Source organism: Capra hircus, chromosome 10 (assembly GCF_001704415.2).
Source record: "Capra hircus breed San Clemente chromosome 10, ASM170441v1, whole genome shotgun sequence".
Taxonomy (NCBI): Eukaryota; Metazoa; Chordata; class Mammalia; order Artiodactyla; family Bovidae; genus Capra; species Capra hircus.
Genome location: NC_030817.1, coordinates 15,034,637 through 15,060,835, shown reverse-complemented (window position 1 = coordinate 15,060,835; position 26,199 = coordinate 15,034,637). Strand labels below are relative to the sequence as shown.

The 26,199-nt window shown below is 56.2% G+C and overlaps 1 protein-coding gene across 1 annotated transcript; it reads left to right on the top strand.

Annotated features, from left to right (window-relative positions):
• Window positions 3,795-26,199, top strand: VASH1 (vasohibin 1). Its single transcript, XM_005686148.3, has 7 exons — window positions 3,795-4,595; window positions 12,722-12,810; window positions 14,098-14,154; window positions 15,724-15,798; window positions 18,522-18,903; window positions 20,702-20,814; window positions 21,959-26,199. Exons 1-7 carry the CDS (start codon window positions 4,293-4,295, stop codon window positions 22,029-22,031), a joined length of 1,092 nt encoding a protein of 363 aa, XP_005686205.2. The 5' UTR covers window positions 3,795-4,292; the 3' UTR covers window positions 22,032-26,199.

Genomic DNA, 26,199 nt, shown 5'->3' with positions numbered 1-26,199 from the left:
ATAGGGAAATCATGAGAGGATTTGAGGCAAGACACATTATCTGGGCCCAGTTCACAAGCTGTGTGACACCAGGGAAGACACTAGTCCTTTCTGGGCTTTCAGCTAAAATGGGAGAGCGTTAGATACATCCTTTTCCAGTTTGGCCATTTTCTAACTTACTTGCATGCCCCACCCTCCTTGCCTGACACCCATCCCTCACAACTTCTAAGAATATGCTACAGAAAAGTCTCTGGCCAAGATCATGCTGGCCTTGTGGCCAACTCCCACAACAACCCACCTGACCAGGAAGTTGTCTGGGGTAAGCACTCCTGTACTGTGTATTAAAGCATCTAGCAAAGCACTCTACTGGAATTGTGCTTAAACATCTCCTCCACTGGTAAACCACAGGCCTGCCAGGACAAAGACCATGTCCCTCTTATTCACCACTGTATCCCCAGTCCCTAGTACAGAGTCAGGCACATAGAATGTGCTCAATAGGTATTACTGTTTGAATAAATACCCCCAATCTATTTTTACTACTTATCATTTCAGGAAACCCACAGTATTTGTTACATAATGCTGTATAATAATAAAGTATGTCAATAATAAATCTCAATGTAGTAAATAATAAAATCTCAATATAATGAAGTATCTCAAAACTTACTGGCTTCAAACACCAATGATCACTTCTTATCTCCCAGTTTTTGTGGGAGAGAAATTCAGACAGGACACAGTGAGGTTGGCTTGTCTCCGCTCCACATCTGAGACCTTGGTTGGAAGACTCAAAGGCTGGGGCCAGAGTCAGCTCAGTTAACCACCTGTCTGGTGGCTGAGGCCAGCTGTTGCCCAAGAGCCAAGCTGAGCTGAGCTGAAGGTATTAGCCAGGTCACCTCATGTCACCTCCACCGTGGGGCTTGTGCTTCCTCACAACATGGCGGCTCAGCTCCCAGGGTAGGCGTCCTCAGAGAGTAGGAGACAGCCTCCTTTAAGGAGAGAGACAGGAAATGTCTCCTTCTAATGACCTAGGCTCCAGGGGTCATCCCATCACTTCCACCACCTTCTATCCGTGAAAAGCCTGTCACTACGTCCAGCCCACATTAATGAGAAGGGAATTAGACTCCATCTTCTGAGAAAAGCGGTAAAAGAACTTGCGCATCTACTTTAAAACAACCACAACCACTTAGTTAGCACAAGAGGCAAGATGCCTGATGAAAGCTAAGTATCTGGAGAAGCAAGAATTCCGTTCAAATTATTAGCTGTGTGAACTTGAGGAAATGACTCTCTGAGGCTGGGTTTCCCCACCAAAACAACGAATAGATTGCAATTATTGGTCCCTGGTGGTATCTACCAGCTTGGAGTCTTCTTGCCTCAGTTCAGTTCAGTTCAGTTCAGTTCAGTCTCTCAGTCGTGTCCCCCTCTTTGCAACCCCATGGACTGCAGCACGCCAGGCCTTCCTGCCCATCACCAACTCCGGGAGTTTACTCTAACTCATGTCCATTGAGTCAGTGATGCCATCCAACCATCTCATCCTCTGTTGTCCCCTTCTCTTCCTGCCTTCAATACTTTTTGCCTCAAGATCTTAAAAGCATCCCCTCTTAACTAGCGTTTATTTATTTATTTTGGCAGCATCACATGGCATGTGGTATCTTAATTTCCTGACCAGGGATTGAACCATGTCCCCTGTATCGGAAGGGAAGGCTCTTATCCACTGGACCACCAGACAAGTCCTTTAACCAGCTTTCTTGAAGTCCACTGACCCTTCCCATTTCTGATCACCTCTGGTTTCTGACACTGGAGGCAGCAAGAGGTTGCTCCTGGATCTAGGGGCCCCAGGATTCAGACACCAGGGGCAACTCTAAGGAACAGATGTTAAACCACTGAGTACCTCGGGATTCTCCAAGGCCTTTTCAGTCCCAGCCCTGGGAACGTTGAGAAACAACAAGCAGCAATCCCAGCCCAAGGAAGCTGAATCTGCCTGCTGGGGGCCCAGGAAGCCGCATTTACATTTTCACACTAACTGCTGGTGGAGGGGCAAGGGGAAGAGTCTTGAAGCACATATCCTCACCCTAGCTGTCTCATTTTGGTATTTTGGTCAAGTTCCTTGATTTTGCTCCTGGTTCATGTCACCACTTTGTGGAATGGGGAGGAGAAGGGAGGGTGTATTCGGTCTTCGCAGTCCTGCCCACCCCCGCCCCCACGCCCTGCACCCTTACTTTCGCCGTTTTTCTGGGCCGGCTGATCCTCCCTAGCCATCGCCTCCCATGGGTCACGGTCCTAAGACCCGGGCGCAGCACCCTCACCGCCCCCCGACCCCACCGTCGTGTCCGCCGGGGTTCCCAGAGTCGAGTCCAGGGAGGCCCACAAGGGGAGAAGCCGGCGCACCCCGCTATCGCTGGTGCAGGTCACGGGGTGGAAGCGGATGGGTTTTTAAGCCTTCACTTGCAGAGGTCGTGATCCTGACCTTTGAATAGCCTCCTCTAAGGAACACGCGAGCTGGGAGGTCTCTCTCACTCAGTGGGAAGACCTCGGCTGACAGATGAGGGAAACCGAGGTCCACTGAGGGCAGTTATCTGTTGGATGCGAAATCAGACCACTGAATCCGGTCTAGAACCCTGGACTTCCAGGCCATAGTCTAGTTTCTAGACCCTGAGCTCCCCAGCCAGGCAGTCTCCCTAGGAAGTATCCAACAGCTAGCCTTCCGAGCCCGGAATCTCCGTGGAGTTTGCGCTCTTTGGCACGTTGCGAACACTTCCCACGCCCCCACCCTCCAGGAGCTCTGCTCCGGCTTCGCGGCTCCCAGAGAGGGGATAAGAGGGGAGCGCACGCCCACCGGCGTCCCGGTGATGACTTGGGGGTGAAGAATGGCTGCGGGAGGCGGAGGCCCCGGCGGGGACGCGCTGGCCCTTTAAGGGGGGGACGGAGCGCATGCGCGGCGCGGGCCAGAGTCGAGCCGGGTGGGCGGCAGGCCGGCCGGGGACCCCGCCGCCGGCCCGCTCGGTTGGCCTAAGCTTCGCCGGAGCCGAGACCCAAGCGGGGACCCGCGCGCGCGCGCAGCAGACTGCTCTCGGGGGACTAGCGTAGCCCGCGCTTCCCGAGGCTTTGCCCCTCGGCTCCGGCTTCCTCCGCGGCCGTGGCTGCGCGAGCCTCCAGGCTTGCTCTCCCCGCCCCACGGTCCTGCCTCCAGCCCTTAGCCAGGGGAAGCAGGGGTGCAGCGGGAGGCCGAGCGAACAGCCGCGGAGCATCCTTTGCCCGTCGCGGCCGCGCCACCGCCCATGCTGCAGCCGATCCAGGGCGGCGATCCTGTGGCCGCAGCCCGCCGCTTGGTGACCCTACGCACCGCCCGAGCGTTCCCAGCTGAGGCCCGGGAGCGGGACCCGCGCCCCGCGATGGCTCGGCTGGCGCAGCGCGGCGCCGGGTGCCCGGCATCCGACCGCTGAGACGCGCCGGGCTGGGGACCGGCGGGGCCTGGGCGCTCCCCGCTTCGCCTCCCCGCCGCGCCCTTCCCGGGGGGCTCCACTGCTCCTGCCCGGGGCGGGGGTGCGAGGGGACAGGAGACCGAGACAAAGCCCACTTTGTGCGGGGAGTTGGCGGCGGGCGTGGAATGTGCGCGTCGGCGCGCGCCCCCTCCCCGCGCCCCTGCCAGCTGCGAGTCTCGGCTCCCAGACTCGTCGCGTCCGAGAAATCGCGCCTCATCGCCGCCCTCCAATCCGGGGGGTCGCGACCTCGGAGCCGACTCCCGGCCTGGAGTCGCCTCGGCTCCCCACCTCGGAGCGCGCACAGGTGTGAGCGTGCGGTATTTTGTAGAGGAATTTGTTGCTCTTCAAAAAACTGGGACCTGGGGCGCCCGGTCGGCGTGAGCACTCCTGCCTCGACCCTTTCGTGGCCGCAGATCTGAGCTGCCTGGCCTCAGTTTCCCTCCGGCCTTTCTCCTCGGGCAGCCCAGACTGCTGTCCGGTATTGTTCTCGCTCTCAAAGCGGGGTGGGGTGGGGGTGCTTTGGTGAAAGCTGCCAAGTTGAGATGTATTCTCTACATCCCGTTTTTCACAAAGAACCAGGCTTCTAAGGCTCACCAGGGACAACAAGCCCCTCTGCCCAGCACTTCACTTTGAGGCACTGATTTTCCCCCCCTCCTCGTCAAGTAGTGTTTTATTGTACGGAGACACGCCCTGGTTTCTTAAAGGTGCCCTGCGCTCTGTTTGGCCATGTGTTATCTCTGCAGCTGGTGTGTGGGAGGCCTCCTGTGAGCCACCTTTTTTTTTTCTTTACCCCTGCCTGCTGCTACGTCCTCCCACCCACCCGTCAAGGATTTGGGGATGCCAGGGGGGAAGAAGGTTGTCGGGGGCGGCAGTACCGGCGCTGCCCCCACCGCCGCGGCTGTCCCTTCTGGGGTCCGGCGTCTGGAGACCAGCGAAGGAGCCTCGGCCCAGAGAGATGATGAGCCAGAAGAAGAAGGGGAAGAGGACCTACGAGATGGAGGCATCCCCTTCTTTGTTAACCGGGGTGGGCTGCCTGTGGACGAGCCCACCTGGGAAAGGATGTGGAAACACGTGGCCAAGATCCACCCCGATGGAGAGAAGGTGGCTCAGCGGATCCGTGGGGCCACGGACCTGCCCAAGGTGAGGGGTTTGTGTGGGCCTTCCGGGTGGGGGGTGGGGGAGGGGAGGAGAGCTAAGGTTTTAGTGACTTGGGGGCTTCCAGAGCAAAGTGCCACTTTTCCTGTTGGAGTAGGGAGTTACTGGCATGGTAAAGTGTTAAAAATACAGATAGGTTGAACCTGTCCAGAAGAACTTTTACTTAATCACCACTGAAGCTTTTTTGTGAGGTCCACATGCCCCGTTTCTAGGAGTGCCCTCCTGCATCTCTTAAAATGCCCATGTGTTGTGGGTAGAGCAGCAGATAAACTTAATAACACTAACTGGTGGCTTGACATCTTATTTGCTAAGCCAGAGAGCAGTGGGCAGAGAGAATGAATGGATGAGGATGGTCCAGGATTTCAGATGCTGAGTAAATATTTTCATGTGTTTTGCTGAATTCTCCAAGAGCCTTGTGCATGAAGTCCAGTTTGAGGACCCATTTTTACAGACAAGGAAGCTGAAGCCTCAAGTAGGAACTCAGGGCTCCATAGCCAGTAACTGGCAGGGCTGAGTCTCTCCCCCCGCAGGTCTTCCGGTTCCAGGGCCTCTGCTCCGTAGGACATGAGGTTCCAGGGCAGTTAGAAGAGGGCCGTGGAGAGGGGCAAAGTTCAGGCATTTTTCTGTGCACGGCAAAAACAAAGCGCAGTCACTTTTCACGATGGCTGGCCTTCAGTTGAGTCACCGTGAGGGCCGAGGCTGTCTCATTCATCTTTGTCTTCCCAAGGCCTCCTGTGTGCCTGGCACAGAACCGGCACTTGTAAGCATTTGCTGAATGAAAGAGTATTTGAAACATTCTGTGCCCTGTAGTACTTGGTGGAAAAACACGACTGATTTTTTTCCCCCAAAGTTATGGTTCAAGACTAAGGAAATACTCTCTCAAATGCAGAGACTTGAAATTCCCTAAGAAAAGTCAGTTGGACAGAGGTCGGAGCCCCAAGCTTATGCGAACTTGCCCAGGTGAGAAGGAAGGGACCAGAGAGAGTGGCAGTTAAGCTGGATTAGACATAGAATTGGAGAAGGAAATGGCAACGCACTCCAGTGTTCTTGCCTGGAGAATGCTGGGGACAGGGGAGCCTGGTGGGCTGCCGTCTATGGGGTGGCACAGAGTCGGACACGACTGAAGCGTCTTAGCAGCAGCAGACATGGAAACAGGTGGCCTGTTTTGTTCTCTTTTTACTAAGTTTTTGGTAGAACCATCAGAGACTATCTTCTGGGACAAGCCGAATTCAGACAATCCCCAGGTTGAGAGTTGAGCTACTGCCTTATATTTTCAAGGGAAATTGAATATGATTTGATTTTGAATGGCTACATAATCACCTTCTGAGCTAATTCAGAATTAACTAATTCCCTGTAGTTGGCCATTGTTTCCAATAATTTTTTCTTAAAATGAACACTGTGGTGCCCATTCGACAACATAAATTTGGGGACTCACCTCTGATTATTGGAGAAGGAAATGGCAACCCACTCCAGTATTCTTGCCTAGAGAATCCCGTGGACAGAGGAGCCTGGTGGGCTGCTGTCCATGGGGTCGCACAGAGTTGGACACGACTGAATCGACTTAGCAGCAAGCAGCAGCTCTGATTATTTCCTTGAGATAAATTCTTGGAAAAGGAAGTATGGCATCAGAGGATGTGGACATCTGTTCCAATCACCCGCCTAGTTATAAACACAAGCAGACCCCTGTTTGAGCCAGTTTTCTCGTCTGAGGTTGAGAGTGGCGTTGATGGTAGTGAAGTTAAACAAAATGTGTTAAAACATTTTTTTAATATATATATATTTTAAATTTGTTCCGGGTCTCAGTTGCACATGCAGGATCTTCTTAGTGTGCCATACAAACTCTGAATTGCTGCATGTGGGATCTAGTTCCCTGACCAGGCATCAAACCCAGGCCCCTTGCACTTTGAGTGGAGAGTCTTAACCACTGAACCACCAGGGAATCCCTGTATTAAAGCATTTAAGAAACTATAATGCCTCAGACTGGTACTGATTACTGGGTGTTCATTCCCTCTGTCCATGCCCTTCATCAGGACGAGCAGCTAGGTCTCACTCAGCATTTGTCCCTTTGAAGCCAGAGCCACATGCTTCTCTCACATGAGCAAGTCAGGGATTAACAGATGGCCCTCTAGCCATCCTGCTGATATCTAAATCAGGCTCTGGAAGAGTGTGAATGATCCTCTGTAGAACTGTCACCACTTCAAGGGACTAAAAACAAAATTGACGAGCTTATTAGCCACTGGTCTTGTGATGTCATCTTGCCATCTTCAACCTTCACACATAGAAAAGAAACTGAGGAGGGAATAATGCTATTGTCTGTGGGGGGTGTCATGACTGACAGGAGTGTGGTAGTCCTGAAGGGATTTTGTGAGAGGATTGAGATAATTGAAACTCTCCCTCCTCAGTCAGTTCAGTTCAGTCACTCAGTCGTGTCCGACTCTTTGTGACCCCACAGACTGCAGCACACCAGGCTTCCCTGTCCATCACCAATTCCCAGAGCCTTCTCAAACTCATGTCCATCGTGTCGGTGATGCCATCCAACCATTTCATCCTCTGTCATCCCCTTCTCCTCCTGCCTTCAATCTTTCCCAGCATCAGAGTCTTTTCCAATGAGTCCGTTCTTCGAATCAGGTGGCCAAAGTATTGGAGTTTCAGCTTCAGCCCTTCCAATGAATATTCAGGACTGAGTTCCTTTAGGATGGACTTGTTGGATCTTCTTGCTGTCCAAGGGACTCTCAAGAGTCTTCCTCAACACCACAGTTCAAAAGCATCAATTCTTTGGCCCTCAGCTTTCTTTATAGTCCAACTCTCACATCCATACATGACCACTGGAAAAACCATAGCTTTGACTAGTGGACCTTTGTCGGCAAAGTAATGTCTCTGCTTTCTAATATGCTGTCTATGTTGGTCATAGCTTTTTTCCAAGGAGCAAGCGTCTTTTAATTTCATGGCTGCAGTCACCATCTGCAGTGATTTTGGAGCCCAGAAAAATAAAGTCAGCCACTGATTCCACTGTTTCCCCATCTATTTGCCATGAAGTGATGGGACCAGATGCCATGATCTTAGTTTTCTGAATGTTGAGCTTTAAGCCAACTTTTTCACTCTCCTCTTTCACTTTCATCAAGAGGCTCTTTAGTTCTTCACTTTTCTGCCAGAAGGGTGGTGTCATCTGGAGAAGCTCTATATAGTCAGCAAAAACAAGACCGGGAGCTGACTGGCTCAGATCATGAACCCCTTATTGCCAAATTCAGGCTTAAATTGAAGAAAGTAGGGGAAACCACTAGATCATTCAGGTATGACCTAAATCAAATCCCCCTTCTCAAACCACAGGAAAAGGAGGGGTGAGGGGGACAGTTTCCTCCACCTTGGCCCAGAGCAGGAGTCTTGGCCCCAGAGTCTGGGCAGAGTGGAGACGTCCAGGAGGCATCAGGGTCCGATTCCAGAATGCCAGCAGCATGGACCTAGCACTGGGCTGCCCCACCCTCCACCCCCTGAGTGGCCTTGCCCCTGGAGCTAACACAGAGGCAGCAGAGGTTACACCCTAGTGGGACCAGGAGTTTGTGCCAAGCCGCTTCAGTCGTATCCAACTCTTTGTGACCCTCTGGACTGTAGCCTACCAGGCTCCTCTGTCCATGGGGATTCTCCAGGCAAGAATACTGGAGTGGGTTGCCATGCCCTCCTCCAGGGCATCTTCCCAACCCAGGGATCAAACCCGCATCTCTTATGTCTCCTGCATTGGTAGGCAGGTTCTTTACCACTAGCACCACCTGGGTAGTCCACCAAGAGTTTGGGGGATAGCATGATGTTTTAAAAAGACCAGGCGAGCCAGAATTCAAAATGGGGAGATTTCACATCAGAATCCAGACTTTTTCAGGAAATGAGAAGCATTCTCTGAGAGCAGAGAATCTGTGACCCTACATGTGGCAGGCAGCCGGGGCTGAGGGCTGGTTCCCCTCCCCCAGGTTGCCGCAGACCCCCACCTGCTCTCTCAGTCTGCCTTCCCTGTTTATATTACCAGTGCGGCCCCTGCAGGTGGTTGAGTCTGGGGTCCCTGCGGTGTAGTGTGATAAAACATCGGATCCACCATGTTCAAATCCTGGGTCTCCAGGAAGGGACGCAACCTCCTTGTGCCTGTTTCCTCAGCTATAAAATGGGCGTAAGCGCAATACCCACTTCCGAGGGGTCACTGGGAGGAATTGATGAAATAAAGCCTGTGAAGTGGGTAAGCTGTCACATGTACTCAGCAAATAGAGTCTGGAGAGACCACCCCACAGGCACTTTGGGGATGTGTCCTCTAAAAGGGTGACACAAGTATGTTAATGGGCGACAGTTCCTGAAAGGATCGCAGATCCAGGAGCCATTTGTGTTCCTTTGTAAGACTGTCTCCCTGATGTTTCAAGCTGCCTCTAGTCTTTTTATTTTTGGCTGTGCTGGGTCTTTGTTGAGGCACGTGGCTTTTCCCTAATTGCAGCCCGTGGGGGCTCCTCTCTGTTACGGTGCATGGGCTTCTTGTTGCAGTGGCTTCGCTTGTTTCAGAACACGGGCTCTAAAGCGCTCAGGGCCTTCAGTAGTTGTAGCTCGTGCACTTAGTTGCCCCACGGCGCGTGGGATCCTAGTTCCTGGAGCAGGGATCAAACCCACATCCCCTGCATCGGTAGGTGGATTCTTAACCGCTGGACCACCAAGGAAGTCCCCTGACACCACCTTTTTAAAAGTTCAGTGGCCAGGCATCCAGACCCAGCAGCCCAAGTTCTTTTGACTGCGGCTCTAGACACTGAGCTCCTGCAGAAGGGGAATTTGGACATCTCCCCTCAAAAAGGCAGCACTGCCAGCGTCCTCATGGGCTGACCAGTGTCTCTGACATGCCCAGGAATAACAGCGACAGTGGGCAGGAGCCGAGTCCCTGCTGTGTGCCCATCCCCGTCCCAAGACCTGGCCATGCAGTGTCTCATCTAGGCTCTGAGTTTGGTTCTGAGGTGGTTCTGTTTGGGCACCTACTTTACAGGTGAGGTGTCCGAGGCATAGAGACAGTAAGGATCTTGCTGCCAGACAGTAAACGGCGGGGCTGGGATTTAGACAGCGACGGGCTGGTTCTAGGTCCAGGTCTGTCAGCCTCTAGGGTTTCTTGCTTCTTGTCCACACACTCAGCTGTAGGCTGCCCAACCTCCCTCAAGCCTCCTTTCTGTTCTAGACTGAGATAGACTCCACCAGGGAGAACGCCTTAATAGAACTCAGGATTTCAGGGGGTTCCTGGAGCCAAGGTAACCCTTGGCCTTGGTAGTAGAGAAGGAGTCATTCCTGGATGGATCTGGGCCAATATCAGTTTCCTCCACTGTACCCCACTTAACCCCACCGCTCTTCGCCAAGGGAGCATTTCTGGAGTTCCTGGTTTGGGGTTGGGGTTGAAGGGTTGCCAGCCCTCCAGTAGGTCTGATTATTTGGATATACAGACTCTTGCCTATTTGTTTTGTTTGTGTGAACATTCAGAAAAAAGATGTGGGCCTGTTGGTTGACGTGAGTTAACACGTCACAGTCGTCAGCTCCCTCCAGCTATGCCACCGTGGTGGTGTCCTTTAAGGCCCTGCTCATGAATCCAGGGTCTTTCTACACTTTTTCCTGGAGCCCTTTAGTTCTTACAGAGCCTCCAGTTCCTGGGTCTTGTGTCTAGATGGCAGGTGATGCCCTCATGGTACCACCCAGCCCTGGCCCAGGGTTGGCTTGTGCAAGCTTGCTCAAAGGATTCTTGGACTACAGAGCCCTCCTTGTTTGAAATGTCTCGGGGGAGGGTGTACTTAGAGTCTCTACCTCAAGCTCCTAAAAGTCACTAGATGCCCTCACGGGAAGTGGAGATGACTTGCCTGGGACCTTCCACCTGAAAAAGCCAGGTGCCGTGCTGTTTATAGTAAATGGTGCCATCATTCCTCTGATAGCTCTCCCACCCTGCATCACTGACCCAGGGAGGCCAGCCAAGCCCTCAGAGAGTTCTGGAGCCCATCTTGTACAGGGTGGCTGGGCAGGAAGACAAAGCACTCCCCATCTGGGGCAGTTATCCCCCTGCTGATTTTAAGCTGTGGCCACAGTTTCGGCAGCAGTGGCATTACTTTGCTAACAAAGATCTGTCTAGTCAAGGCTATGGTTTTCCCAGTGGTCATGCATGGATGTGAGAGTTGGGCTATAAAGAAAGCCGAATGCAGAATTGATGCTTTTGAACTGTAGTGTTGGAGAAGACTCGTGAGAGTCCCTTGGACTGCAAGGAGATCCAACCAGTCCATCCTAAAGGAAATCAGTCCTGAATATTCATTGGAAGGACTGATGCTGAAGCTGAAACTCCAATACTTTGGCCACCTGCGGCGAAGAACTGACTCATTTGAAAAGACCCTGATGCTGGGAAAGATTGAGGGCAGGAGGAGAAGGGGATGACAGAGGATGAGATGGTTGGATGGCATCACCAACTCAACAAGCATGAGTTAGAGTAAACTCTGGGAACTGGTGATGAGCAAGGAGGCCTGGCATTCTGCAGTCTGTGGGGTCAAAAAGAGCTGGACATGACTGAGTGACTGAACTGAACTGAACTGAACTGAACTGGGGGGATATGAAAGGGGAAGCAGCTGCCTCCAGACCGAGGTGTCAGCGGCTGGGGACTGCCCAGACCGGAAGGAGGGGGCCAGCAGGGCCGAGGAGGAAGTTCAGGCAGAGTCGTCTCCTGGGCAGGGCTTTCTCCCTTGCGCCTCAGCCCTTTGGGGCAAGCAGGTGCCTGTCAGAGGCTGTGGTGCCGTCAGGCACCAGAATCACTGGTGTTCCACTTCCTTCGTGTCAAAGCCCGGCCACCTTACTTGAGAGGCTGTGCCCGCACCACCCCACAGGGAGCACGTCCCTAAGCCCAGCGCCCCCATGGGCTCCTGCTGGACCCGGCCCTTCCGTCCCATACAGATGGATGCGCTCAACAGCCCCCACCTACTGGGGGGTAGGCCGAGGCCTAGGGGCGGCAGGGTGAGGCCTCATCATGTAAGGAGCCCTGAGGCCGCCTCAGAGCTGCCAGCGCTGGAAGCCAAGGGGTACCCCAGGGGGCTGGGCCATGGACTTGGAAAGCTGGTTCCTCTCTACCCAGGAAAGCCCAACGTGTAACCCCAAGGACCTGGTGGGTGCTTCCCTTGGCTTCTGAGCCGCACTTGACTTGTTGCGGCCAAACTGCCAGCCTTCAGGCTCCCCAGGCCAGAGTGAGTGGCCTGGGGGCACACACCCAGATGTGGCTGCTTTTCTGACAACTGCAGGGTTGCGAGGGACAACTCCAGGGGCCACGGAGCCTAGCCTGACTGCCAGCACCTGGGCAGCCCAAGCTAGGGGTTCCCAGTCCTCAGGGTGTCGGGCACCTGCCCACCACACCCCCTCTCCCGCCACGACAGCCCCTTCTCGCTATGTCTGGCCAAACTCTGGAGAGTCTATTCCACTGAGGAGGACTGTCATGCCCGGTTAGCCGTGCTGCTGTAGGTGTGGTGCTGGCAAGACAGGCAGGTGTTAAAGGAGAACCGGGGCTCCTGCTGCCTCCATGGAACCCTTCCAAAGAGACTAGTCCACAGCAAGCCCTGTCCCAAACCACATTCCCCCCTGCATGTCCTCCTTCCTCCCAGGGGAGCAGGAAGGCCTGGCCACTGTGCTGTGATATGAGGGTGCAGTGGGGTGACACCCCCTGCTGAGGGTGTGTTCACCAGGGACAGGGATACCTGGTCAACTTGACTTTGAACCAGAGTTGAACCCCAAACCCAAATGAACTTAACTTCAAGATCAACATTCCTGGGGACGCCTTGAAGTTCATGAAATATAAAATTCCAAACAGCCTGTGTTTTTTTCTAAAATTATGAAAGAAGCATAAAATTGGAATATCAACATAAACTCCAGATCAGAAATGCCATCAAGGGCCAGGAGGGTGAGGAGTGGCCAGTGGGAGGGTAGGAGTTGGCGGGCGGGGGGTGGGGGGGAGAAGCTCAGCAAAGGAGGGAGCGGGGAGCCCCTGCATGGGACGTGGCTTCTCAGGGGGCTAATCTGGGTGTCTGGCAGGCTGGAAGCTCCAGAGTGAGCCTCCCTCCGTGACCAGAGCTTTCTCTCTCCGTGCCCAGATCCCCATACCGAGTGTGCCTACGTTCCAGCCCTCCACGCCTGTCCCTGAGCGCCTGGAAGCGGTGCAGCGCTACATCAGGGAGCTGCAGTATCCTCTGTGGTCAGAGTCACGGCCGCCGTCCGGCTGGTCCAGAGCCTGCTGGGGCTTGTTTTCAGACAGGGCCGGAGGGCACTGGGCTGAGCAGCTGCACCCCACAACTCCAGGGGGTGCCACTCACACGGCATCTCTGAACCCCCTGAGTCATGTGCACACAGCGTATGTCCTCCCGGGTTTCAGAGCGGGTTTGTCTGATGAATGCCACACCTGCTCTGGCCTCCCTGCCTCCTCCTCCATGTGATGGGGTCAGTGTGTCCTGAGTGACCCGTTGGTGGAAGCCTAGTCCAGGTCCACTGGCCCAGACCTCCTCTGCTGACCCTCCGGTGCCAGCAGAGAGAGCGGGGGAAAAGCTCCCTTGGGGCTGTTTAAAAACTTGTCTAAAAGAAGCGTGTGTTGGGGGAAAGGGTGTGTGTTGTGGGGAGGCAGCAGGTAGATGGAGGAGAAAAAGGATTTTTATGCTCCAGGAGACAGCTTCCACATCTTGGACGTATCCCCTAGTTCTGCACCTTTTTCCTCCCTGGCAGAAGGCCAGCTGCCCAGCAGGGGAAGAGCCTTGGGACACCCCCAAGCCTGGGATTCCCCAGTGTCTCTGAGCTGGCCCTCTCCAGCCCTGGGCCCTGCCTGGAGCTCTTCCTTCTGGCTCCCTCTGACCCTCCTAGCTGCTCCCTCTGACCCTCCTAGCTGCTGATTCGGTCCAAGATGGCAGGACCCCTACGGGCCAGGCATGGGTCCTGAGCAGAAGAAAAGTCAGGCTGGTTACTGAAAACTGGGTCCAGCCCAATTTGGGGGGAGAGGGCAAGGGGCAGAGATGGGGACTGATGGCCTGGAGAGGGGCCAGTTGGCTTGGGAGCAGCACCCAGCAACAGAGCCACTCAGGAATCCCACCCCAGCCTTCTCCTGTCCGTTTGTGCTGTTTCTCACCAATTGGAACATGAAGTACTGCTGAGAGCTGTCCAGGACTCAGGCGTCTCTCCCAGCCCTGGCCAACCTGGCTGCCTTCTGCCCGGCTCCCTTCCTGGGAGAGGAAAGCTGGGAACAGAGGATGAGTGAGAACAGAGAGGGGCCCTGTGGGGGAAGGAGCCAGCGGCGTGCTGTGCCCTCCTCTCCCTTCAGACGATCACGCCCTGAGTATCCTCCCAGGCACCCTCCAGAAGCACTCTGCAGGGTCTTTACCCTGCCTGCACCCCCAAGGAGTGCTAGACTCCTGGGGTCCGGATGAGGGCAGAGGGACATGCCTCTTCCAGATCAAGCCAGAGAGCCCTTAACCAGCACCTGCAGGTACAATCACACAGGGACACAGTTCTTTGAAATTAAGAAGAGCAGACCTCTGACAGGGTAAGTGTGGGGAGCACAGGTCCCTCTGCACCAGGTCACAGGGCCTGGTCTGGTTGGGGGCCCTCTGTCACCTGTGGGTGGGAGCTTATCAGGAAGGCAGAGAGTGTTCCCAGGGGAGCCCACCAACAAAGCAGGTACCACCATGGGACTCCCCTTAGGATGTCCTAAAGAGGGGACTCTGGCCAAGATGGACAGCCAGGGACCCCTTGAGGAAAGGGAACCCCAATATCCATGCTGAGCCAAGAGGGGGAACCCCAGTATCCATGCTGAGCCAAGAGGGTGATGGCAAGCAGCCCACCTGCTTGCCTTGGTGATGACAGAGAATGGCCCCAGGTGGATGTCTGTGTGTGACCCTTATCTTCCTTTTAGGAGAGGGGGGCCTCACAGGAGAGGGTCCTCCCCCTTCTCTCTGTTCCCTGGCATCACCCCAGTTACCTTCTGGACTCGCTTCTGGGCATTTGGTACAAGGCCCAGTGTTTGAGCTGCAGGGACCCTACTGGGGAGAACACTGCATGTCTCACTTCCCATTCTGCCCCCAAGTGTAGACCCCTGGCTGGATTCACCCCATGGAAACCCTTAGGGCAGAGTAGAATGGAAAGTGAATACCACAGTTGGGCCTGGGGGCTCAGCCCAAAGCTGTCTACAGGTTTAAAACCCTGTGCTTTTATGATGAATATGAATTTTACATCTTGCCCCACATATAATCAATCCATGATCACTTCCTTATGAAAAGCGCTTTAGATGGTTTATTAGCTAAATTACTTAATTATCCCTTCTCTAAGCCCTCGGGTGGAGTGCAGCCTTCCTCACCCCAAAGCTTTGCTCTTGTCCTACGCCTGCTGTGTGTGCAGGCCCAGCTCCAGCCTCATGGGATGGAGGAGTCTGACACCCTGCCCTGCAAAGCCAGTGGCCAGGCTGCATTCCCAGGGCCAGGAGGCAGCATTTGGTGAGGAGGGAGGAACCAGGCTTCAGAGATAGTCTGTTTTAAAGTGGCCTGAATTCCAAGTTTAAGAGCAGGTGGGGGAGTCACTGGGCAGCTAACTCCCTGAGACCCCATGTCCAGGCTCCAGGGAGCTGCCCAGCCATGAGGGAGCAGTTACAACAATCAAAGGCTCTTCAGAGAAGTCATAGTTGGGTCAGGGGTGTCCACTGTGCTCTAGGAGAAACATGATCAATGCCAAGGTCTCTAGCCTCTGGCATGCTATCCCATGCACTCCCCAAACACCGTCTTTACAGGAGGCCCCTAGCCCAGTGGCTTTCAAAGACCCGCCTACCTGCACGCCACCCCCGACCACCCTCCCCTCCAGAGGACTCTGCAGCAGGACTCTGAGGGAAGAAGGAAATGGAAGGACAGAAGGGGAAGGGGAAGGGCCTCTTTCCTTATCTGCTGTGGTTGTCTCTTCTCCCACCCCTTAGGCTCAGGAAGGATGTGAGGGGGAGGTGTTGGGCCTGAGCTGCGGCAGCTTGGAAGGCAGGGGAGTCTTTGTCCATCTAGTCTGCCTCCCGATGCTCCTTCACCAGAAGGGACTGGAGCCTTTGTCCTCATGACTCTGCCTTCCAACCCCCCAGGCTGATGGACCTGGCCAAGGAAATGACCAAAGAGGCTCTGCCAATCAAATGCCTGGAAGCGGTAATCCTGGGAATGTATCCTTCCTCTGAGAGGCCTGGGAGGGGGCAGCCAGCTACTCACACCTCCAGGGCCATCTTCCTTCTCTGGAAGGGCCCTCCCGGCTCCCTTTCCCAGAAGTCACGAACTTGGCCCCAAAATGAAGGAGGTTAAGGGGGGCTCAGTCTCTTGCACCTCAGTTGCTAACTTCCAAGGCTTACTGGGCAGCATTTTTTTTTGAGCAGTGGACACAGTGACCCTGTTCTCCAAACCACAAATCAGGGCTCATGATCTCATAAGGCTGCTGTGCTATTTCCAAGAACCAAAGAGTCTGGGAGAAGCAGGTTGGGTGCCCAACTGTTGGCATTTCCAAGACATGTGGATCTGTGGAGATGATGGACATCCCCTGATCTTTAAATGTAAAACTGCATATTAAAAAAAAATTTTAAAGGGTTTCTCAGTCTCTCCCCCACCCAAAGGGTAGAACCGGACCTATAGCTGGATCACCAGAGTAGTCAGGTAGGACAGACAAGGCCCCTAGTGGGGGCACCCAATATCCCCAGTTAAAGCAAAGTTAGGAGACTGGCATATGGCCATTTCTCTGTTGTAAGTGGTTCCTGCCTGAATCCTACCTTGTTTTATTACAGAAATTTTTAACCTCATATAAGCATAAATTAACATAGTGCAGCCCATGTGCCCATCACTCAGTTTTACCAATTCAAGGCCAGTCTTGACTCATCTCTGCCCACCCCACACTCTTCCCTGTACCTACCAAGACTTGTCAATATTCCATCTAGCACTCCTGGACTAGGCACTGGGCTCTGTGCCCAGCAGGGTGAGAGGGCAGGTGCCTAATGGAACAGGGAGGAATCGCTTACTCAGACAGGTCAGGGAGAAGATGACAACACTCACAGGCCAGGAGCACAGCTTCTCTGAGGGGGATCGGGGGGTACTCCCCACCCCCATAGACATACCTGCCTTAAACTATACAGAGACTGCAGGGGTGGCCCCAGTCCTCCTCCCTGTGGGCTAATCCCTCTGTGGCAGTCCTTTGCTGCCCAAAGAGACCCACCAGCATTGCCCTGTCCAAAGGGTTCTCTGCTGGGACGAGTGTGAGGCCAGCCCAAGGACTCCAGGCCGCTGCCAGCGCCTCCTTCACCATCCCACATTTGCTTCTCCTTCAGGACCACGCTCCAAAGTAGAAGTTCCCACCCCCTTGTAGGAGAGAGATCCTGCTCCCCTCCCCATGAGCACACAGAGAAGCTGGTCCAGATGGGATCACATGGTCCCAGAGGCCTTCCGGGGGTCACCTGGTGGCTTGTGGGCAGGAGGCCCCCCATCTGGACAGGACACCACCCTGCTGTCCCCGTAGAACTGCCGCGGCTCCCTCCTGAACACGTGGTGCGCTCTGAACCAAGTCTGTCCCTGGTCTCATCCTCACCGCACTCGGAGCCTGCACCTGGCTCATCTGTGCTCCCAGTCATTTGCTTGCAGGGAGTCAGGCCTGGTGAGCATGGCAGTGACTTCATGCAGACTGCAGGCTCAGGCCCACCTGGGCCTGAATCCTAGCTCTGCTATCCTCACTGTGGCCTCAAGCAAGTTCCTTAGCATCTCTGAGCCTCAGAGTCCTCCTCTGCAGAAGGGGACAATGGCAATGCCATCCCACAAGTTAATACAGTTAAATGACCGGGAGCACACTGGACACTGGACGCAGTGTCTGCCTGGTCTGTACACCAAGCTTTTATCCTGTTCATCTCATTCTCCCCATTTGTTCACAAAAGAGTTTTGAGTGCCTGTCATGTGCCATGTCTGTGCTGGGCCCCAGAGATACAGCAAAGAAAAATAAATAAATGACAGACAAGGTGGTCCCCATTCTCAAAAGTTTACATTCTAGCCAGGGAGACAAAAAGTAAGCAAGTAAACCAAGAAATAAGAAAAATAATCACAGATTGTGGTGCTGTGCCATGGGGAATATAAATAGAGCAGACTTGCTTTAGGAAGGGAGGTCAGGGGTCCCAGCCAAGCCTGAGGCCGGAGAAAGCCAGCAGGGCCCGAAGAGAAGAGCTGGTGTAGAGAGTCCTCCGTGGAGGTTGGAATGGACAGCTGACAGCTTCCCAAGCCACCGGCAACCTTGGTTTTATCAGAAGAGCAGCAGGCACAGTATCTACGCATGGAGGGGTGAGGGCAGTGAGAGAAAAGGAACAGGGTTGTCTGTGCATCTGTGATGCACACATGTGTATCGGCACGTGTGAGAGGAGGGCAGGGGTGAGGAGGGCAGGGGTGAAGTGGGCTGTGTGTGCGACAGAGGGGAGGAGGGAGGTGAGGGGGTGACAGACAGACAGGCTGGTGGACGGAGGGCCTCATCCTTCACCCCACCACTCTGGAAGGCCCAGCAGTTCAGAGGCGCCCTGCTCACTGTTACTTGGTGAGCACTGCTTGACGTCATGGCAGCAGCTGGTAATCACTGAGCACCCTGACCCATAGAGATTGAGTTCACTGAGTGCCTACTGCATGCTGGGCCCAAGCCTGATGACAGGATGTGGATGAGGAACACCCCTCTGTGCTGGGGAGCTGGGGTCCACACTGGAGAGCTGGGGTCAGCACTGGGGAGCTGGGGTCCGCACTGGGGAGCTGGGGTCCGCACTGGGGAGCTGGGGTCCGGGGTGGCTCACACAGCCCTCCCGGGTGGGGTAGGTGGAATGGGGTCGCCCCGCCCCGCCCCTGCTTCTAGCCCTTTCCTTAGCTGCGGCGGCGCGGCCAGTTACCTCACCAACAGCATGCCCACCCTGGAACGCTTCCCCATCAGCTTCAAGACTTACTTCTCAGGGAACTACTTCCGCCACATAGTGCTGGGGGTGAACTTCGGGGGTCGCTACGGGGCGCTGGGCATGAGCCGGCGCGAGGACCTGATGTATAAGCCACCCGCCTTCCGCACGCTCAGCGAGCTCGTGCTGGACTACGAGGCCGCCTACGGCCGCTGCTGGCACGTGCTCAAGAAGGTGAAGCTGGGCCAGTGCGTGTCCCACGACCCGCACAGCGTGGAGCAGATCGAGTGGAAGCACTCGGTCCTGGACGTGGAGAGGCTGGGCCGCGAGGACTTCCGCAAGGAGCTGGAGCGGCATGCCCGCGACATGCGGCTCAAGGTGCGTGCGCGCTGCCCTGCCCGGGGCACCCAGGGCCTGGGCAGGGGTGGAGGTGGAAGGGCAGGGGGGAGGGCAGAAGGGAGGGGGCGGAAGGGCAGGGGTGGGGATGGAAGGGATAGGGGGGCAATGGAAATGTAGGGCTGAGGGTGGAAGGGCAGAGGTGGAGATGCCGCTTTCTAGAGGCTGGCTCTTCAGGGAAGTCCCCTCTTCCTCCCCCATCTTCCCAACCCACCATCCCCACCCCACCTTCTTGGGAGGAGGTGGAGCCAGGAGTCGGGGAGGTGAGGGTAGGAAGTTTCTGGGCTTCACTCAAAGGTCATTGCTGATGAGACAGCCGGCTCAGGTGGGCAGCCCCCGGGGAGGCTCTGGTCGGGCTGCAGGGGAGTTGGGTTTGGGCCTGGGCAGGGGTGCTGCTATCTGGGTGGAGGGACTGCGAGTCAAGGCTGGTGGGGAGTCATGGTCTGTCTGGAGGGAGTGGTATGGTGTGGACTGGGCAGCAGCTTCATCACCCCTGTCATCCTGACTCTTGACCCCCAGCCCCAGGGAGGAAGTCAGAAAAGAGAAGCGGGTCAGACTCTGGGGAGACAAGGAGGGATGGCTCCTTCTCCCTCTTGCCCGGCTGCAGTGAGCAGGGGTCATGAGTGGGGGAGCTGCTGGACCCAGAGTAGTGGGCTGAACTGCTGAGATGTTTGTCCCCCTGGACTTGGGGGGGCCTTCCGTGGGGCCTGCTGCCCCCTCCCCTTTGCCCGGTCTCTGCACTCTGCCTCTCCTGGCAGCCTGGGGCCACAGCTGTGACCACAGCAGTTTCACGCCCATTGCTGCTCCCCAGGATCCCAGGAGGGCCGCAGCAGGCGGCGGGGGAGGGGGGTGGGGTGGGTACACTTAGGTGCAGGGAGCCCAGAGGCTTGCTTGCAGCCTGTGGGCAGCAGATGGGCCTGGGACTCAGTCTCCGGATGGGGAACCCCTGGCACGTCACAGGTGCTTTCAGGAGTCCCGGCCGCCCTGCCCTGCCAGTCCCCAGGCCAAGACCTTGGGGTGACGGCTTCGGTGCCTTCCTTCCCCAGGGCAGCTGCAGGTGACCCCGCTGCTTTCGGGGGCTGCCCTCCTCCCCTCCTGAGCTGCTCCTCCCCCGTCCCTCCCCTGTGGAAGTCGGGGTGCTCAGCTGCCCAAGTGTCACTGCACCTTCAAGGGAGCAGGTTGGAGCTAGAGCTGGAGCCAGTAGTACCTAACTTCGAGTGCTGTGTCTCCCAATCTGTTTGGTGCTTAAGACTTCCCATGTTATTTGCACCCGCCTCTAGCACCCATCCTGTATACCCCACGTTTTGAAGATTCAACTCAAAGGGACTGTGTTGCCTAAGTTCACTTGCTCCCCCCACCTCCTTTATTTCCCTTCATCAGAGATGTAGCCACTAGTCTGAACTTCTGATTAACTGGAGGTAATCAGTGTCACCTGTGGGTCTTGCAGGCTCCCAGCCCCAAGCTCAGACACGGGTTACTTCTCCGGCTGGCCCCTCTGCCTGGCCTGAGAAAACGCCCCTTTTCTCGGGGGCCACCTTAAACCCTCCCCAGTCACTGCCATCCACATCCATGCTGTTTCAGGGGCTCATGGAGTTGGGGCTGCCCTGCTGTGGAACCCCCAAGGCCCTGGCCGCTTTAGCACCTGGGAAACAGGTTTAGGAAGGCAGGGCTTGAGGCTTCCTGGGCTCTGTGCAGAGTTTTGGGGCTTGTGGCTCCATCAGGACAGGACGGACTCTGGGGCAGTCCTGGAGCAGGTCTGTGTGTCTTCCTCCCCACCCAGATCGGCAAAGGGACCGGCCCTCCGTCTCCCACCAAGGACCGGAAGAAGGATGTATCCTCCCCACAGCGGGGCCAGTCCAGCCCCCACCGCAGGAACAGCCGCAGCGAAAGGCGGTGAGCCCTGGGTTTCCCCTTTCCTGGAGGAGCTGGGGGCGGGGAGGTGCAGGAAAAGGCTTCATCCTTTCCGCTCATCTTCCCCTCCCTCTGCTCTTCGCATTCCCACCCTTCTCTTTGTCGCCCCCACTGGAGGGAACCTGGGAGGGTGGGTTTGTTCGTATGTTGAAACAGCCGTTTCTCCAGGGAGAAAGATATCCCTGACCCACCGGTTACCCTGTGTGGGCCCACCACGGGGGAAGGTCCAAGGCCACAACCGCAGAGCTGCAGAACCAGAACGGGCTTTGGGGGAGAGATGGTAGAAGGGTGGGGCCCAGCCAACAGTGAGCTCTTCCAGGAATATCGCTGGGAAAGGTTTTAACCTCAGATGGCAGCCAGTGGGTGGCTTTGAGCGTAACCTTTGCCCCAGTGGGAGTCTGGGTTTTGCCCAGACTGGACGGCAGAAGCACTCTGATAAAACACCCGGCAGCCTCGTCAGATTTGTCTCCTCTGTGTCAGAGTGGCTCTTGCTTTAAAGATCATTCTGGAGACATCTCCAGGTTATATGGGCTTCTCTGGTGGCTGAGATGGTAAAGCGTCTGCCTGCAATACAGGAGACCTGTGTTCGATCCCTGGGCCAGGAAGATCCCCTTGGAGAAGGAGATGGCAACCCACTCCAGTACTCTTACCTGGAGAATCCCATGGACAGAGGAGCCTGGCGGGCTACAGTCCATGGGGTTGCAAAGAGTCGGACACGACTGAGCGACTTTACTTTTTCACTTTTCTGGAGACACCTCTCTGATAGGGGCACCTTGCTGCCTCCCATAACCAGCCTCCTTCACTTTGACCTGGGAGGCTCTCAGAGAGAACACAGGGCCCCTCACAGGGATTCACTGTTACTTCATCACTTAACCTGCAGCCAGAGTCTCTGACCTCAGTGAAGAGCAGTAGCCTCTGAGAGAGTGTGGGGCCCACAGTCAGGTCCACAAGGGGGGTCGGGGGTTTCCAGAAACGGACTTCTACGGGGACCCTTCCTGCTGCATTTGGGACACCTTGGAGAATAGGGAGGCGGGAGTGGGGGGCAGCCACCCCTGGCTCCCCACTCTCCCACCTCCCGGAGGGGCCGCTCACCCCTTCCCGCTCCTCTGTTCTCTCTTCCCTGCAGGCCTTCCGGTGAGAAGAAGCCTTCAGAGCCCAAAGCCATGCCAGACCTCAATGGGTACCAGATCCGGGTATGAGGCGGGTGGCAGCGCCCCCTGCCTCACCCACTTCCCGGGGACCAGCATCCTCCAGCCAGACCAGCCTCGCTCCTGGGGAACGCGGGGCTGATGACGGGGCGAGCGTGTCCCAGCTCAGCCTCCCAAGCTGCTGTCCCTCCGCTGGGCCAGGCCCTCTACCTGTGGACCAAGAGGCAGTGAAGAGTTGAATTGTAAGGTTTTAACTTGATAACCTGAAATTTAAAGTATTGGGAAAAAAAAAACTTAAAAACTAGTGAATCTGGCCAGTGGCCGGAAGGCCAGTGCTTAGAAGATTCTAAGTGTCGTGGGGCCGGGTGAGGAGGGGTTGCCGGGTCTGGCTGGTACCCCTGCCCATGTGTCTGGGGTTTGGGTCCATCCTCCCCATGGGAAACCTCCCAGCTCTGCTTGGGCCGTGGCAGGATAGGGGAGCGATGTTTCTCCAGTCCTGGCTGCCCTGGCAGCGTCATGACCCAGGGAAAGGAAAGCAGGGTAGGAAGCACCCCGAGAAAGGTCTGCGTGGTCCATATCGGGAGCTTAGCACAGGCCCCGTGTGCCCCCAAGAGCCAGAGTGTGTGGCCCAGGAGGGTCCTTGGAGCCCCACGGACAATGCTATGTGGGTGGACACTGCCCAGTGGTAGCGCCCAGTGCTGGGATGCACTGGACGAGAGCCTGGGAGAGAGCTGCTGGGGGAGAGAGTTCCCAGACCCCTCCCTGACCCCCTTGCTCAGCCCAGCTCTGCTTGTTGCTGCAGCTGGGGCCTCCCTACAAAGGGGCCGGGCTTGGCCGGGGGCCCAGAGAGGCACTGGGCTCGGCGTGACTGTGGGGATCTGAACAGACCTGGTGGGTCCAGGAACCATGGCTGAGAATGGGATGGGACCCTCAGGCCTGGGTCAGGAAGCCCCAAGGGACTGCTTCCCCCTTCCTGTTACCTCAGCCCCTGCTAGGGAAATGAAGAGCAGGCCACAGAGGCCTGTATCCCAGCCCCCGCTCCCCTATTCAGCAGCCTGGGTTAGGTGTGGAGGGCCCAGCGATGATCTGGCCTGGGGCATGAGGCAGCTGAGGAAGGGCCTGAGCTGCTGGAGTCTGCACCATCTGCCTGGCGGGCAAGGGAGAGGTTGTGGAGAGAAGTTGGCGGAACTGGAGGAAGGTTCTGGAGGCTCAAGAAACAGCAGAGGTGGGAGGCAAAGGGAGCAGTGTGGCCACTGGGGAGAGGCAGAGCCCAAGAACTAGGGAGTGTAAGTGAGAAAAGAAGGTGTGGGAGAGTTTAGAACCTTGGGGAGTAGTGAGTTCCCCGTTGCTGGAGGTATTCAAGCAAAGATTAGATGGTTGCTTGTCATCTAGAGAGCTATAGACCTGATTTAGGTTACAGAAGGATAACTGGAGGAGATGACCATTAAGGTTTCTTAATACTGAGAGGCAGCTGTCAGTAAGGTTGCCTAGAGACTGAGGGCCTGACTGAGCTCTGAAAGAGGAAAGACCACAAAGCCCAGAGTTGTGAACTCAGATTTCCCCAGGGCCAAGCAGCTGATTGAAAGGAGGGCTGCAGGGCTGGGTGGGGACTGTGGCCAACTAAAGAAGGCACAGCCTCAGCCCCTGCTGCTCACCGGGTCTAAGGCAGGCCCTGCATACTAGATTGCCAGATGTTTTTTCATTGCAGAACTCTGAATTTTTATGTGAAATATGCATATTTTTAAATGGTGGCAATCAACTCAGAAAATTTAAAAGCCCAACTTGAAAAAGAATGACCGTCTGTAATCTTAAAGAGAGTAGCAAGAGCTTGGGCTGGGCAGATGGATGCACTGAGATGGCATGGAGATGGAAGGGATGGAAGTTCTAGGCATCCCAGAACAGGCTGGACCAAGGCAGCATCCTTGCCACAGCGGCTGCTCCCAGATAGGCAGCTGCCTCCTTCCCACTCGACTCTCCCAGCAGACCAGAGACACTCAGTCGTGTCCAACTTATTGCAACCCCAGGGACTGTAGCCCGCCAGGCTCCTCCATGCGTGGGAATTTCCAGGCAAGAATACTGGAGTGGGAGGCCATCATCCTTCTCCAGGAGATCTTCCCTGACCCAGGGATCGAACCCGGGTCTCCCGCATTGTAGGCAGACGCTTTACCGCCTGAGCCACCAGGGAAGAGGGGGTGGAGTGGAATAGAAACAGTGCCATTCTCAGTCTGCTGGGGAGATGGATGAGGCCCGAGGAGCCAAGAAAGGGAGAGACGGAGACAGCATGCGTCTGCTGACGCGGGTGCCCACAGGAGAGGCCCCAGGCTGGCAGCTCTGCAGACCAGCAGCTCCTGGCCCAGAGTCAGGCCAGGCAGAGAAGCCGGCTGCTCACTCCCTTGGGTTCCTCCTGGCTCAATGGGCCCTTGGCGAGGTGCTTAAGCTGCCTGCTGGGCTACATCACGGCCAGAGCAGTCTGGGGGCCACTGTGAGCCCCAACTCAGCCTCCCATCCCATCCTAGTTTTCAGGAGGCGGGCCGTGGGCCCCCACGTTCACACCTTCACCTGGGGCAGAGATGGATCCATTTGGGAGGCATGAGGCTGAAAACGGGGCCTTTTGTGGGTGTGGAGGCGGGTGCCTTGTGATGTCCACCCAGCAGGTGAACCACAGAGCTTGAGGGTGAGACGTCAGGGGGTTCTGGGGTCAGGGAGACGTGGGGGAGAGCTGCTCCTGGCACGGGAACCCAGCAGGTGCTCTGCTCCCCCGGCTCCCCCCTGAGCCCCTTGGGGAGAAGGAAGCAGAATGCAGCCCCAGCTGCTGTCTGCGGGGGAGAGAGCCAGAGCCCCCACCAAGAAGCCCCTAGCACTCCCTGCCTGTTTCCTCGCTGAGACCTCGGGCCTGTGGACACCCATGGGACACAGCGGTGCTTTTTCAATTTATTTTTTAACACATTTCACATATGTAGCAAGCCCTCCTCCCCTCCTGGGCGTGTTTACACAGGCTCTGCTCCACGCAGGGCCAGCCTGGCTGCAGTTTCTGGGGAGGCAGGGGGCAGGGACTTGGGGCCTTAGTCACCATCGTCAGCATCACCTCATCTCACTTCCCATGAGGGACCAGGTCCGGCTCCTCCAGACTCAGGGCTGCCTCCCAGCACTCAGTGTGGGCTCCTCTGTCCCTGGGGGTCGGGGCTCCTAGCTGGTGAGGGGTCAGGGGAGGTCAGAGAAAGCTGTGTGATGAAGGTGGGCTGGCACGGCGGGATAGTGACTGCTCCCCAAGGCCAGGCTGCCTGTACCCTGTGCGGGCTGCCGGGTCAAAACACTGGCAACCTGGGTTTCCAGCCATGTCCCACCCACTCACACCTGCTGGTCCTCTCCCTCCCGCGGCCTCAGCAGAGTCACCATCCCCTGGCCCCTCTCAGCAGCCACCTCACCATGCCCTGGCCCCTCTCAGCCACATCCTTCCTGAGCGTGGCCAGGTTTGGAGAGCTGCACCTCCCACCCCTAAGGTGCCATGACGAAGCCTAGAGCCAGGGTTCTGAGCTGCAGGGAGAGCCCGCGTTTGCCCACGTCTGGTTTCTGGCCCTGGGTCATTTCACACCATCCCCCCCTATCCTGCCGCTTCCAACTTGGACTTGACTCCCTGGCCCAGGGACCGGGTCTCCTTCTGAGCAGGAGCATTCCCAGAGGCCTGTGTGCCTGGGGTCCTGCCTGGGTGGTTTTCAGCTTAGCTTTGTTGGCTTCCCCCAGGCCCACCCTCTGGCCTCGAAGTACAAGGCAAGTGTGAGCTGGGGGCCTAGCCTATGAACTGTGTTCTGAGTGCCAGAGCCCCGCTGTGTTAAACTCCCCACCTCCCTTGTCCCACTGAGAACCCAGGGAAGGGCAGGGAGGTGCGTGGGGCGGGAGGGGAGGTCTCACCCCGACCAGGCAGGGCTGGGGAGGTGCTAGCTGCAAGTCTGTTGGTGTTGCCCCCCACCCGACTCTTGGTGCTCCAGAGTCCCAAGTCTCCCTTTTTCTTCCAAGTCTGATGAGGAGAGATCGGGCGCTTGGCCTGGGGCTTGGTGATGGTCTCGGCTGCCGTGCTGTACTGGACTTTGCTGTTCTTCTTGTATCAGTATTGCCCCCCTCCCCCTTTCCCTTTTACACTTCGTCTCATTCCTGTTCTCACTTTTTCCTTGAAAAGAATAAAGTCTCCCCCCAGCTCGGCTGTGTGGGCTGGGCAGAGACC